At 47.1% G+C, this 15,196-nt stretch overlaps 1 protein-coding gene across 2 annotated transcripts in view; it reads right to left on the bottom strand.

The window, feature by feature from the left end:
• TDRD1 (tudor domain containing 1) overlaps positions 1-15,196 on the bottom strand; it is a 137,685-nt gene that overhangs the window by 112,268 nt on the left and 10,221 nt on the right. The window contains exons 2-4 of one of the 2 annotated variants that reach the window (XM_083149758.1): positions 14,141-14,261; positions 9,246-9,301; positions 8,981-9,128 (exon numbers count right to left, since the gene is read on the bottom strand). In XM_083149758.1, coding sequence (XP_083005884.1) covers positions 8,981-9,128; positions 9,246-9,301; positions 14,141-14,255 — 319 coding nt within the window. In that variant the 5' untranslated portion in view covers positions 14,256-14,261. The remainder of the gene's footprint in view (positions 1-8,980; positions 9,129-9,245; positions 9,302-14,140; positions 14,262-15,196) is intronic. The other variant, XM_083149757.1, reaches the window with a different exon arrangement.

The raw sequence follows: 15,196 nt of genomic DNA on the forward strand, positions 1-15,196 counted from the left end.
GGGAATCAGATAGCCTGATGGGTGGCGGGAGGTTGTTCCAGTGCAGGGGGGCAGCGCAAGAGAAATCTTGGACACGGGAGTGGGAGGAGGTGATTAGGTGAGAGGTCAGTCGGCGGTCAGCGATGGAGCGAAGAGGACGGGAGGGAGTGTGGATAGAGATCAGTGAAGAGAGGTAGGGAGCTGTGGAGGAGGAGAGAGCCTTGTAGGTGGTGGTGAGGAGTTTAAAGAGAACTCGGAAAGGAATGGGGAGCCAGTGAAGAGATAAACAGAGGGGGGAGGCGGAGGTAGAGCGGCGGGAGAGGAAGATGAGCCTAGCAGCAGCGTTAAGAATGAATTGGAAAGGTGCAGTGGATATACTGGCAGTCTATATGGTACAGACAACGCAGTCTGCATCGACAGCCAGCTTGTATCTGACAGGCAGATAAACTCTGCACTCTGCACAGTCTGGGTCATGTTGGGAATCGAACCCATGACCTCTGCACTGTGATGCAGCAATGCTAACCATTACACCATTCGCTCTGTCCTTTATGCTTCCGACAGGCAGTGATGGTGTTAATTCACAGGATACAATGTTGCACTTGGCTCTGCTGTGCCCAGAGTTTGAACTCTGTCTGCTCTGTAACCTGACTCCTGGAGGAGATTATTACAGGGGAGCCCAGGCAGTGAAGGAGTGGAACCCCAGACTGGCTTGATAAGCTCTCTGTGTCCCTCCACACATGTTAAGTCAGCATGACCTAACCAGCAATACATGGACATATAGTACAGTGTAACACAGATTAAACTGACAGGCAGATACAAGGGCAATGCAATTAATGGCACAAGGCTCCTTTCAGAGCACAGTACTGTACAGTGTCCCGAAGGAGGGGTACAGGGAGGACATGCCCAAATGACCCGGCAGTAAAGGAGTGGAACTCCGGGTGGCTATGAGCTCCTCCGTGTCCCTCCTCACATGTCGCAGGCAGGCAGTAAGGGATCTCAGTGGCGGGAACTCTCTGTGTGTTAAGCACAGTTCCCTGCCTACTGTCCCCGGGTGGAGAGGCTGATGTGGGGGGAGCCTTCTCCCCCTGCTGACAAATGGCCCCCAGGGAGGTGTCCACATGCGGCGCCGGTAAAAATGGCAGGGGTCCGGCGCTACCGGGCGGCCCCGCATACCTGGCGCCGCTGCCCACAAACCGTTTCCCTGGTGGTCCAGCGGGAGGCGAACCAGCCGTCCGCTTGTCAGCGCAGTCGGCGGTCCCCCCCGCCGAACTGCTGCAGCCGCAATGCCCAGCAAGCGCAATCGCGCGTGCTCCCAGCGGGGAGCGCGTTACCTTTTGTCAGGTCCCCGGCGTCCGCCGTCCGGTGGTGGCTGTGGCTCCCCAGTGCCCGGGGGCCGCTGCAGGTCCCCACCCTCGAGTGGCGATGCAGCTCCGGACCCGGGTGATGGAGCAGCAGCGCAGGTGTCTGTGCAGACCCCCAGTGCTGCTGCTCTGTCACTGACAGAAGTCAGTGTAAAAGAAAAATGAAAAATAAAATATAAAAATCAAGTTAGGCTGCTAAATAGCAGCCCCTCTATTAGGTGCATCTGGCTCCTGCCAGCACCCGAAAAAACTGAGCTTCCTGGCCTGGAGGCGGGGTAGAGGAGGGGAGGAGCCCGGCTGCCTGGGAGGCAGTTCAAGTTTAACCTCTAGGGTGCTGGTGCTCTCCCATCTCCTTACTACCCACTGTAACGCTGTGGCCCCTGATGTCTCCCGAAGGAGATAAATGAACAGCGGTAATACCTCTTACTGAATGAATCCAATCCTCACGGCAGCCAAGAGATGGTAAACACGAGTGTCAAGTGCTGCTCAAGCTACACCCGCATAGCGGTCGGCATAAAGCCGACTGGCCGCTGAAGACGTTTAAGCAGGTAGCGAGTGGCACGAACCTGTGATGGATTGCAGGTATACTGTGAACAGCTCCGGAGGTTGTTAGAATGGATAGTAGGTATCGGCAGAGTTCGGCAGTTGTTCAGAAGGGGCAGGCAGTCCGGGTAGAAGATATACAGGAAATATGTGCTGGAAAACAGTCCTTGACATGTTTCTCTGCTGTAAACCGATAGCGGTTTCTTCAGAAGGCAGTTTGCATTTTTTCCCTGTGGGGGTCAATCTTATTTTCCCTGTGGGGGCCTGATGGTGTGTATTGGCGATTTTAAGATCTTGTTTGGTGTGCCACGAGTTGAAAAAGGATGAAAATCACTGCCCTAGGTCAACATTGACAGAAGGTCGACACAAACTTAAGATTGACATGGTGGACCTGAATAAAGTCGACATGGAGTTTTTTTTTTTTTTATTTGGTGTAGACTTGGTTCATACTTTATTATCCAGGTGGGTATAGAGTGAGATTATTATAGTGTGCCGAGCACAGCAAGGGACGAGGTACACTGACACTCGACATAGACCCCAAAACCATGAAAACCGCATGTCAACCTTCTGTCAATGTTGACCTAGGGTATGTCGACCTAGTCACTGTCAACCATTAGTGGTCGACCTAGACATTGTCTATCATCTATACCGTAACCCCCTGATGAAGTCCCATGAGGAGACGAAATGCGATCGAATGATAGCAGCACTCCTGTAGTAGGGGCGAAACCTCTTCAGGTCAAGAATGGAAAATCTCATAGCTATCTATATATTTGAAAATGTACAAGTATTGCATTGAAACTGTAATTTTGTTAAAAAATATAACGAGAGTTATGGTAGAACTACCTTAGGTTAACTCTCTTTCTTCGAGGTCCATGGTAACCACAGGGGTGGATCCAGGGGTCCGTGGCACCAATCAGCAAAGCTACTTTAAGTTTTCACAGGATGCCTGGTCCCTCTCCCATATAACCGTGGAAGGTCACAGTGTAGTATACCACACATAGGAATACCTCAGGGCCAAATTTAGGGAGGGCGCCCTGTGGTTACCATGGACCTCGAAGAAAGTTAACCTAAGGTAGGTCTACAATAACTCTTGTTTTCTTCTTTGGGTTCCATAGTTCTCACAGGGGACATCAGGGATGTCACAAAGCCGTATTTAAAGGGAGGGAATTTGCCTGAGGTGTCAGAAGTACCCGACGACCAAAGAAAGCATCCTGGGAGGCGAACGTTTCAAATGCATAGAATCTTATGAACTTATAGACAGACCACCACGTTGCAGCCTTGCACAGCGGTTCGGCAAATGCACCTCGGAGTGTGCTTTTATTGAAAAAGGAATGGGAAGATTAGCCTGCTGGTAAACTTGATGAATAGCCAAGAAAATCTAGTGAGGAAGCGTCTGCTTGTTCACTGGCCAACCCCTATTCATCGGCAGAGAGGTCATCTGCGTTGAACGCTGGGACCACAATCTCCTGATTGATGTGGAATTTGGAGACTACCTTCGGAAGGTGAGATGGCCTAGTCTGTAACACCACCCTATCTGGATGAAATATGAGGAACGGGGCTCTGCAAGAGAGGGCCGACAAATCCAACACCCGTCTGCGGATGCAATTGCCAAAAGAAACACAGTTTTGGCTGTTAGCCATTTGTAATCCACTGACTGGAGAGGTTCAAAAGAAGGTTTGATTAAAGCCTGCAATACCAGAGATAAGTCCCAAGGTGTAGGAGGGACATACGGGGGCTGAATACGTATAACTCCCTGTAGCAATGTACGCATGTCTGGGAGAAAGGCTATTTTTCTCTTAAACCAAATCAATAAAGCCGATATATGGACTTTCAGAGACGCTAGTTTTAAGCTAATGTCAAGGCCCCTTTGAAGAAATGCCAGGATTCTAGCAACCATAAAAACTTTAGGGTCATACTTCCGAAATGCACATCATGAAAAATAGGTGTGCCAGACCTGGTAGTAAATTCTGGCTGACGCTGGTTTGCGTGCCTGAATCATAGTCCTGGCTACCTTGGCAGAAAAACCCTTGTTCTTTAGCAGGGCAGTCTCAAGCGCCATGCCGTCAAAGACAGGCGCTGAAGGTCTGGGTACAGACAAGGTCCCTGACTCAGTCCACCCGGGGAGGTAAGCAGAAGGGTGGCTGGAATTACTATTGTTGCAGGTCCACATACAAATGTTGGCGTGGCCAGGCCGGGGCTATAAAGAGGAGATCCCCGCCTTCCTGTCTGAATTTCCCGATTACCCTGGGAATCATGGATATTGTAGGAAAGACATAAGGAAGAGGATAATTCCTTGTACTCACAGAGCATCCCTGAAGCTGGCTTCAGGATCCCTGGACCTTGACACGAACATTGACACTTTGTTGTTGTGCCTGTGCGCCATTAGGTCTGCGTCCGGTAGGCCCCAGCGATCTACCAGAAGAGAGAACACCTCGTGGTGGAGCGACCATTCCCCCGGATGGATATCTTGGCGGCTTAGAGAGTCTGCTTCCCAATTTAGTATGCCTGGGATGAAGACCGCCGACAGAGCTAGATAAAAGATGCTGTTCTGCCCAAGGATCTTGGACACTTCTCGGAGAGCTGCTGCACTGGGAGTGCCGCCCTGGCGATTTATGTACGCCACTGCCGTGGCATTGTCCGAACGGATTTGGACTGGTTTTCATTGGAGGAGGTCCTTTGAACGGATGAGGGCGTTGTAAACTGCCCGAAGCTCCAGCACATTGATTGAAAGTCAAGTTTCCGGTATGGCCCACACGCCTTGCAAGAATCTGGATTCTACTACCGCCCCCCAGCCTCGAAGACTGGTGTCCACTCTGAGAACCAAAATGGGCGACCCTGGGTTAAGTGATCTGTTTGAAGCTGCCAATGAAGTGAAGGTGTTCCGCCATAACTGCCATGATTCTCGTAAAAACCCTGGGAGCAGTGGCTAGGCCGAATGGAAGGGCCTGGAACTGAAAATGGCGAGCCTGAATAGCAAACCTCAGATATTTTTGTGTGCTGGTAGATTTGGGACATGCAAGTAAGCATCCCAACTGTCCAGGGAGACCATGTAATCATCCCTGGTTCCAGTTCTAGGATTATAGTCCGTAAAGTCTCCATCCGGAACTTTGGGACCTTCAACACTTTGTTGCGTGATTACAGGTTGTGCATCGGTCTGTAAGTCCCGCTTGGTTTTGGGACTAGAAAGAGGGAGGAATAATATCCGAGTCCTTGATGGTGTTGTGGGACTGGGATAATAGCCTGAGATTGTAGAAGAGAGTTTAGGATCTTTAGTAACTGCTCCACTTTGTGCGGGTTGTGAGGAAGACCCGTGCAAAAGAGAACCTCTGTGGGGGGGGGTTTCTGGGGTAGGCTTGGCCCCTGGCCTTGCCCTGGGGACGAAAGGAGGTGGGTTTGGATTTTTGTGTCAGAGCCGTGGGGAGACACGCAGTCTTAGCTGCTGCTAGAGAAGCCCCAATTTTATTAAGCTCCTCCCCAAATAAGTTTTCCCCTTTAAAGGGCAAAAATTCCAAGGTCATTTTGGATTCCAGGTCAGCCTTCCAAAACCTTAACCAAATAATGTGACGGAGCTAGCAGATGCTTTTGCTGCTAGAATGCCCGAATCTGACATGGCCTCCATAATGCGGCTTGTTTGATGTGATGCATGCATAGTCTGGCATCCTCGGATGCATCTGGGGTAAGTTCATCTTCTAGGACCTGTAACCAGGGTAAAATGGCCTTAGCCGCCCAGGATGCTGCTATGGAAGGTCTCTGTGTACCGCACCGGTGAATGAGAAAATGGCCCTTAGGGAATGTTCCAAGCGCCTGTCTGAGGGATCTTTTAAAGGACGATCCCGTGGTGACAGGAAGTACCGATGGTTTAACTAGTCTGGTAACATGTGAGTCTACCTGCGGAGGAATTTCCCAGGGTTTACAATCCTCAGGGGGCAGAGGATATCTGGATAAAAGCCTTTTAGAAATAGTAGACATTTTGTCCAAGGCTTCCCACTAATCCGTCCGGACCTCAACTAAATGATCTGAGCGAGGGAATTGGCCCTTGATGACTTTCTGTTTTTTAAAAACATTTCTAGTCTTAGCAGTTGGTTGCGGTTCCTCAGAGTCAGACAGTAAGTCTAAACGGATTGCCTCAATTAGGGCTGATACATTCGTTGTTTCCACCTGTGAAACAAGGGTCCCCTCTGGGAAAATAGGATCATCATCCTTGTCATCGTCCTCAGCATTATCATCATTATCCTCATCTGTGTCATTATCCTGTACTACTGGGAGTAAGGAAAAAGACTGGGGCCTAGCAGGTTGTACAGTATTAGGTAGTAACTTTTGCATGGCTACCGTGGTTTGTTGCAAGGTCTGCACCATGGTCGACAAGGCATCCACTTATGGTGGAGGGGTCTGGACCACTGGGGGTCAGATGATTGACAGCCGGGGCGGCTCAGTGTAAAAATTAGAATAAAAAACAAAAAGCTTTTGGGTTTACCTCAGAATCTGAGGTAAACCCTGCTGAAAAGAACGGTGCTGCAGTTTCCTGTTGGCACCAAACAAAAACAAGAGCTGAGAATGGAGGCGGGGTTATAGGGGAGAGGGACCAGGCATCCTGGGAAACTTAAAGAAGCTTTGCTGATGGTGCCATGGACCCCTGGATCTGCCTACAACCCTGATGTCCCCTGTGGGAACCATGGAACCCAGAGAATTTTTTTTTTTTTAATCATTGAGTGGGAAATTCAATAGTTTATGCGGCCTGTTCTCTGGTCTAAAGTGTCTGAAAATTCAAGAAAAAAACTGCAATTATGTGGGTTTTTTATCGCGATCTGCAGCACCAGGATTAGGGATTATTTTGGTTAATTCACCTTGCGAATGGTGGTACGCCGGACCACCATTCACAAGTCGTGTACGTTTGCACTGACTGCGAATGGATGTTTCACATAAAGATCCATTCGCTGCCTGCGGTGGAACACCCACATGATTCGATGATCACCGACCATCGAATGATGTGGATCTAGATCTGCGTGCACATTTGGAGGGAAGTAGACGGGCAGCTGGCATCTGGTGATGCCAGCTGCCCGCGTCATCGGCCCATTACCATGAGAACACCCATGGGTACTTATGTATTATCTGGACTCCCATGTTAAATGCACCCTATTTTTTCATACCCCTACTATCCAACTACGCATGGAGTTGATTTTATATAGTGTGGCGAGTGCAGCGAGCCCCGCGAGGGGACGCGGTCTCAAAAGTAAAACGGGAGTCCAGATATTACATAAGTACCCGCCCATGAAATGCTGAACGTTTCCATATGCTAATGGTGTGCAAAACCCACCCCCTGCTCACAAGGATGGGTACGTGCACCCAGCGAACAGTTTGTTTGCCATGGCCGCATGCACCCAGCGCATGAACATGCACAAAGACAAAACAATGGCCCCATGCAAACGCACACGCGGAATAAGGTCCTTAGTCCTGTAAAACTAAGCTAAATCCAACTGACTTGCCAGGCGCGGTGTAATACGTTCCCTTCGGGCAGCCAAAGGATTCCCTTTTCATACATTTCTGATTACCAACAATGGGGGCTTAGTTCAAAAAATGGCAGAAACAATTGAAATGGATGTTACACAAAATATAGACATTTATTTTTTCATTTTGGAACCAAATACCTATAACGCCTTAAAGGAAATCTTCTACAATAATTGGCATATTACAGGCTCTAATCTGGTGCGCCCTCTCAGTGTACAGATGCGTTCTCATAAAAAGGCCCTCTTCCTTTATGTGATTTTTTTCTTCTCTTACTTAAGCCATATCTTATATGGTACCAAATGCTGCTGTTTTCTGCCACCCTGATTCTTATGTCAGTGTCATCTGCGGATACAGCTATTTATAAACACTGAATGGCCAAATCATTATGACCACCCCCTCAATACAATGTTGGAGCACATTTTGCCCTTAATACTACATGGATTCTTCTTGGCATGGACTCTATGAGATGTTGGTAGGTGGTATGAGGAATTTGAGACCATATACGATGAACTGCACTTTCCAATTCCTTAAGATTTGATGGTACTGGATCCGGCTGCCCAATTGGATTGAGATCTGGTGATTAAGCAAGGTAAAGTCTCTGTCATGCACTTCGAATCATCTGCGGACAATGCCAGCTTTATGACAGGGAGCAGTGTCCTGCTGGAAGTATCCATCCCCGGCAGGGTACACCATGAACATAACAGGATGCACTTGATCTGCGATAACACTCAAATACCCTTGGCCATTCAGACGTTGTTCCACAGGAACCAAAGAACCCATAACATCCCCAAACCATAATATTGCCTCCACCAGCTTGAAGTGTTGTGGCAATGCAGTTGGGGTCCATGCTTTCGTGCTGCTTTCTCCATATTCGCACCTGCATGGTAATGTAATTGAAAACACAATTCAGGGACCACATGACCCTTTTCCAGTCATCTACTGTCCATTCTTTGTGCTCTTTTGTGAACTGGAGACGTTAGTTCAGAGTCCTTCGCAGTTGCTCCTCGATTATGAGTCCCCACAATGTGACGTACTGTTGCTCTTCTGTTGGACTGGACATCTCTGGCAAGTCTCCTTTCAGATAGAGCATTCAGTAGCCTATGATGACCACAAGCCTGACGTTGAGACTCGGTTTTCTGCTTGGTCGTCCACTCTCTGTAAACATTAATAACTGCTGCTCTCTAACACTTCACAAGTGCAGCCAGATACTGGTTCCGACGGTTCGAGTGTCCACAATCATCCCACGTTCAAACTCAGTTAAATCACTTTTTGCCCATTTCTTCACAAGAAACACAGTGCAAATGATGCTTCACTTGTCCTCCATTCCCTTTTATAGCTATCTCGCCCTCTAGTGGCAACAACGTGAAGTTATGGCCGATCTGCGTATAAGTGTCAAGTGGTCATAACAATTTGGCCACTCAATGTATACCCTTTATTTACCTCTAAGATACTGTTTCCTGGTTCGTTTAAGTAGTCTGTAATTGGGCGCTGAGGATCTCTTGTGGCGCCATATAAAATCTCTCCCCCCCACCCACCCACCTGCAAAGAACAGTACCCAAAGAGCAAAAAAGAGAAGTGTAGGGAAGTCTTACCATGTACACCACAGTTATGGCAGCTTGTAGGGCGAGTTATGGTCTTCACCGTGTTAAAGAGCTCAGGGTCATGTCCCAGAGACAGGGCGTTACTAATGATGGGCTTTCGCTCATTGGTGAGAGCTGCCCTGACACTGTTATGTCGGACCTGCACAGGAAGATACACGCTGTCAGTAACGTCAGAGAGCACAGAGGAGTATAGTGCAGCATCAGACACATCTGTAATAAGGCACAATAGCAACTACTGTATACTGAGGTCACTTACAGAGGCCATGAGTCCAGGAATACTGTTCTGTTTGTTCATACCCTGTGTGGAAATCCCTGGGAGAAAATGTAATTCAAAATATTGTTTATATTTTTACCAAAACAAACATAAAACATAATTGCAAATTGTATCTCTCAGACACACACACACACACACACACACACTTGGCCATCCTCTTAGTTTTAGAAAATAACAATAGTGACACAGAAGCAAAGCTGGGTTAAAAAAAAAAATGCACATCCCAGCATGCCCTGCTACAGCTTTGATATTTGGCCATACTAAAACGGTTGCAAGGCATGCTGGGATGTGTAGTTCAACAACAGCTGGAGGTTCCCCGTCCCTGTTCTAAAGCTTTCTTTAAAGACAAGAGGATTTTCATTACAGAACATTACATCCATTTCCCTAAACCCATCTGGGGGGACAACACTGGTATACCTTATACACCTTTTCCACTGCCGAAAAATCGGGATTCGGCGGGGCAGTGGACACTGCTACAAGAAAAAAGAATCATTTTTCCTCAAGTAATGAGCAGGGTTTTTAGCGGGCAAAACCAGGGTAACAATCGGCGGGAATGGCTCTTTCCCGGGATTTTATAAGCAGTTAAATCCAAAAAGTGGCTGACGTAACCATTAAAAAAAAGAGGCATCAAAATATATACCTGTATATATTAGAATTTGCACACATATGACAAAGTAGTGTGCACTATATTATTCTATGGTCTAAATGTGAGGGAATGCATTAAGTGCAAAATAAATTATATATATGTTATTTCACTCACAGACATTTAATATTTATTTTAAAGCCAAACTGTTCCATAACCAGTTTCATTCCTTTGTGCATTGTTCTTGAATGTTTCTTTTATCAGTTTGACAGCTACATCCCCAGTTACTTATCGTGACATTATTTTTACTGCCAATACACACAGGTTTTGCTGGGCTTTCCTGGGTTTTACAGGCTTCATTGGAAAGGGAGGAAACCTTGGACAAACCCAGGACTATGGTGCAGTGTAAACGGGTCTAAGCCAGGTAACCCAAGATTTTGGTTGAAAAGGGGTATTAGTGTGTATAGGGAGTGAAAGTATGAGAGGGAACAAAAGTCAAACTAAACTTGCGTCAAATCTTGCTCCTCCCCCTTTACGTCCCATGAGGACAATAGAACAATAAGAAATCAGTTTAAATTGAATGAGTCCATAGGCGAGCAGAAAGAACAATCACTGAAACCAAGCCAGGGAGAGTTGGATGGATACAGAAAAACTGATTTTACAATGATTACCAAAAATCCTCATTTCTCTTTCATCAGATCTGAGGGACAACAGAATATCCGGGGATGTTCCCGATCTACCCTTAGGGGAGAGCACTGCACAAAATAAACTGGTTTTGTCAGTTGCAAAAACATGAATTTGTCCTTTTTTTTAGGAGGGTAAGAACAGAAAAGCAGAAGACTTGATGAAGCTATGTCTTGTGTTCAGTTGCTTTCACAACATAAATTTGCTTAGCTCCATGCTACACATTACTCACAAACTATACTCCCCAAATTACAACCCCAAGACATCACGAACCCTCCTGACTCCAGCATTCGTACTTGTACACATTACATATCTACAGTATATGCACGTATACGCCCTGAACTTGACCCATATTCGGACATTTCCGGACTTCACAAATGGGCCTCGCAGACGTCTCTTGACCCTGAGAACATTTCAGCCACAATCCTCCTAAACCTTAAGCTCATTCCTGCTGGCTCCTATCAGATGTCCTACAAAGTTTTACACAGAGCCTACTTCTCCCCTAAAAAGGTATTATCTGATGGGTACTGCTGATTCTTCTGCAGTCCTGTTCCACTGTTGGGACATATATATTCAGATCTTACCTTCCAGGACTAAAACGGCAATTCAGACGTGCTTCCAGTCCACCTCATGGTGTAATTTACAGCTTCTTCAGAATAAAACCCCTGTCATTACTTTGCTGTCATGGCTTACGCTCTTATCCTGCCTACACTCTTATCCTACCTGTGCTCTTTTCCTCTCTTTTATTCATCCCCTTCCTCTGCTCTCCTTTTTGTCTCACGCTAGATCGGTCCATGGATGGGTTGATGGCTTGGAACTAGGAGCAGGCTGTTTAATTTTTGTTCTCTTTTCTTTTGATTTATGTTTTAGGTTACTGATTGCTTTTGGTAACTCTCCTATTTAACAGTCAATGATACCTACACTTACATATGTTCTTTCTGATTATACACCAATGCTCAGACCACCACTAACTTATCACCGGGGTTACAGTGTTTTGTTCCCTTTTCTACTTATGTATCTTTTTGAAAAAATGTGAAAAATTGTGGATTGCTCCTCATTTTATACTCTTACGTTTTATTTCCCTATTGTTTGTATCAACTGTGATTTTGGAGGATCAGTATAACATTTTGGAAAAAAAAAGAAGCAGAAGACACTGATCCCCTGGGAGAGTGACCTCTACCTTAGTCAGACTCTAGAGCAGGCTTTCCCAACCACGGTCCTCAAGGCACACCAACAGTGCAGGTTTTGTAGATATCCAGGCTTGAGCACAGGTGACTTAATTAGTATCTGAGGGATTGTAATTAAGCCATCTGTGCTGAAGCCTGGATATCACTAAAACCTGCACTGTTGGTGTGCCTTGAGGACCGTGGTTGGGAATGCCTGCTCTAGAGCCTCAGCATGTGCCGGTCATTGCTCAGCAAAAACAAACAAATTAGTAAATTATACAACTATTTGGCAGGTTGGAATGAATCTGACAACGTGCGGGATCAAAGGATAATCAGTTTTTAGGGTCCCCTGGCTTCCTATACCCCTTTGAACAGCAACTTTTGGCCTCCCCCTGCCAACCAATGCCATCCAGCGGCACCTACTCACGTCTCCCCTCACTGTCATAGGATGCTATAGCCCTCCCCCTCGGGACCATAGCGTATGTCCCATCCAGCATCTATCATAAGTACAAATATAATGTACATGCTGGGACACGTTACTACAAATGGCTTTAAATAAAATCTCTTCCACTCAATTAGGGAGAGCCCAAGACTCCTAGTAATATTTCGTAAGAAGAGGGGGGGGGGGGGGGGGGGGGAGGAGGAGACAGACAGGCTCTGCTCTTCCCCCAAGAAAAAGTGTTAGGTAGCACAGTGGTAGGCTTCAAGAGTCCAAAAGGCAACAAAGGACCCTCACGGAGTTGACCTGTTAAATTATTCCTATTGCATGCAAGACCTGAACTGGGTTTTCTAACAGTTCCAAACTAGGTAAGCCCCTTTTCCACTGTGGTGCCGGTCTGGGTTATTTCTGGAATGGCGCCATTCATACAACACGCAGGTGAAGTCTGCACTTGGAGATGACATTATCTTTTGCAGAGATACGGTTCTCCCCATGCTGTAAATAGACCCAGGGTCGGAGGACAGTGTTATCCCTTTACGCTGCAGCTCACCCAGGTCAGCGAGTAAAACCCTACTAGCTACCAGGACCAGATCACTGGACCTCAAGATTTTAAACTATTGAATGTAATTTTTTTGTTTTTTTTAACACAGATAGTTCAGCTCACTTTTATTCTGGTTAATGTTTTGTGTTATAGCCTGAAGCAGAACTGAGGTATCCTAACTAGTGTTCCCCTTAGGTTGTTCTAACTAGCAGTAACAGATGGAGGCTGGACAGCGTGCTGCAATGACAGTACAGTGGTCCTGGTGACAGCAGATGAAGGGGAGATCTGTACTGCTGGCTGTCTGTGCTGTGCCCAGACAAATGGTAGTGGGGAAAGAGCCCTAAGGTGACAGCTCCCAGAGAATATTGTGGGAAGACCTGGTCCATTATATGGGTCCTTGTGGTCAGTGTCCATTAGCAGGGTTAATTAAGTAACTATGTAATGATTATTTTGACTATAGGGTTGGTCGGGATGGTCCCGCAGGATGAGCAGATGTTGAGAAGCACCAGCAGATCACAGAAGTAGTGAGTCGTCTATCTACACCAGACCCTTCCTTCTGCATATGAGCTGTACAAGATCATACAGCTGTGAAATCAGACTAGTGTGCAATATGTGTGGCGTACATGAAAAGGCCACATACCTGTGTGCCACACTCTATTAGACACATGTATGCTGCATGTACCGTGCAGCCTCACAATGGGCACATATGTACTGTATATTGCAGCTGCATCCCTGGGTATATGTACCCTGCACTCGCTGTGTTGCCCCTATGCTGCGAACATGATGCTCACAGCATGAAATCTTACTGACTATGAATTATCAGACCTACTGTGTGTCTAACCATCATGTACCCATATCAGGCCTACTGTATGCCAAAATCCCCATAGTGATAGAAAAGGGAGAGGTCTTGTGTGAATGCCGAAGGTATAACCCCCCCCCCCCGGTAATCAGCACCCTGCACAGATAAAACGGACATTCCACAATGCTGGGTCAGTGCTGGCGTCATCTGTGTAGGCGGCTGCCTCCTTTCACAATGCAATATTATTCACTGTAAAAAGAAAATAAGTACAACACGGCGCAAATTGTGTTTTTTTTTTTTACACAAAGATCGGTAACTGGTAAGGTTTTTCTGGGGTAAGGCCCCCCCCCCCCCCCCCCACAGAAACACTCACCACTGCTGTCGGCCACATCTACGAGGGGAAGGGTAACGTTCGGGCGTGCGGCAGGGAGGTTGGCAGCGGTTGAGCTGCGAACGAGGAGGAGCAACAACGGGGGCCTGGGAAGCGGATGGTGCACCACTAAATTTCAGGCCATTCCACTAAAGAGTGGTTAAAAGGAGGGTGGCTAAGACTCTGACACCAGTATGTAAGGGGACTAATGAATGGTGGAATGAAGACATCCCTATACTCATTGTTAGCAGTATGTGCTGGAAAAAACAATACATTCATAAGACACTAGTAGTACCTTGGATGGGACGAGGGGTACCAACAAGCAGTTCAGGATAAGATCGGGGGCTCCTTAGGGATGCGTGCTGAACCCCAACTTGCCTCGCACTATCCAGTATGGCCTCCACAGACATTGTACACTGAGATTATGCAGCATTTCCAAACAAAATAAACAGAAAGGAAAAACAAAATAAGCGGGTTTTGTGGTCATTAACCCAAGAACACATCACACGGACTTCTCACCCTCAGTCTAAAACAGGCATTCCCCAAGGAACTCCGACAGGCCAGGTTGTAGGGATATCCATGCTTGAACACAGGACATTTAAATTAGCACCTCCGCAATTTGGATTTGACCATGGCCCTTATTCAGATCTGATCACAGTACAAATTTGTTCTCAAAATGGGCAAAACCATGTGCACTGCAGGTGGGGCAGATGTAACATGTATAGAGAGTTAGATTTGGGTGAGTTATTTTGTTTCTGTGCAAGGTAAAATAAGATTTATGTCTTACCTGGTAAATCTCTTTCTTCAAGGACATCAGGGGCCACAGCGTTACAGTGAGTAGTAAGGAGATGGGAGACCACCAGCACCCTAGAGGTTAAACTTCAACTGCCTCCCAGGCAGCCGGGCTCCTCCTCCACCCCGCCTCCAGGCCAGGAAGCTCAGTTTTTTTAACAAGCCAAGGCAGGAGACAAGATAGAAGGAAGAGAAGCACCGCACAGAAACACATTCTGAACATGTTAGTACCCTCAACCGAGGGATAATATAACATAATCATAACTTAAACGTAACGGAAGTAAAGCAGGCGCGGCAGGGAGGGATCCCTGTGGCCCCTGATGTCCTCGAAGAAAGAGATTTACCAGGTAAGACATAAATCTAATTTTCTCCTTCGGGAGACATCAGGGGCCACAGCGTTACAGTGGGACGTCCTAAAGCAGCCACCTATGGGTGGGTACGCGCCTGTGCCGCAGCCAACACACTCTGGCCGAAGGCCGAGTCCTGGGAGGCAAACGTGTCCAAAAGCGCAAAAACGCAAGACAGTAATGGCGGACGACCAAGTCGCCGCCCTGCAAAT

This window comes from Crinia signifera, chromosome 6 (genome assembly GCF_055691185.1).
Source record: "Crinia signifera chromosome 6, ASM5569118v1, whole genome shotgun sequence".
NCBI classification, from domain to species: Eukaryota; Metazoa; Chordata; class Amphibia; order Anura; family Myobatrachidae; genus Crinia; species Crinia signifera.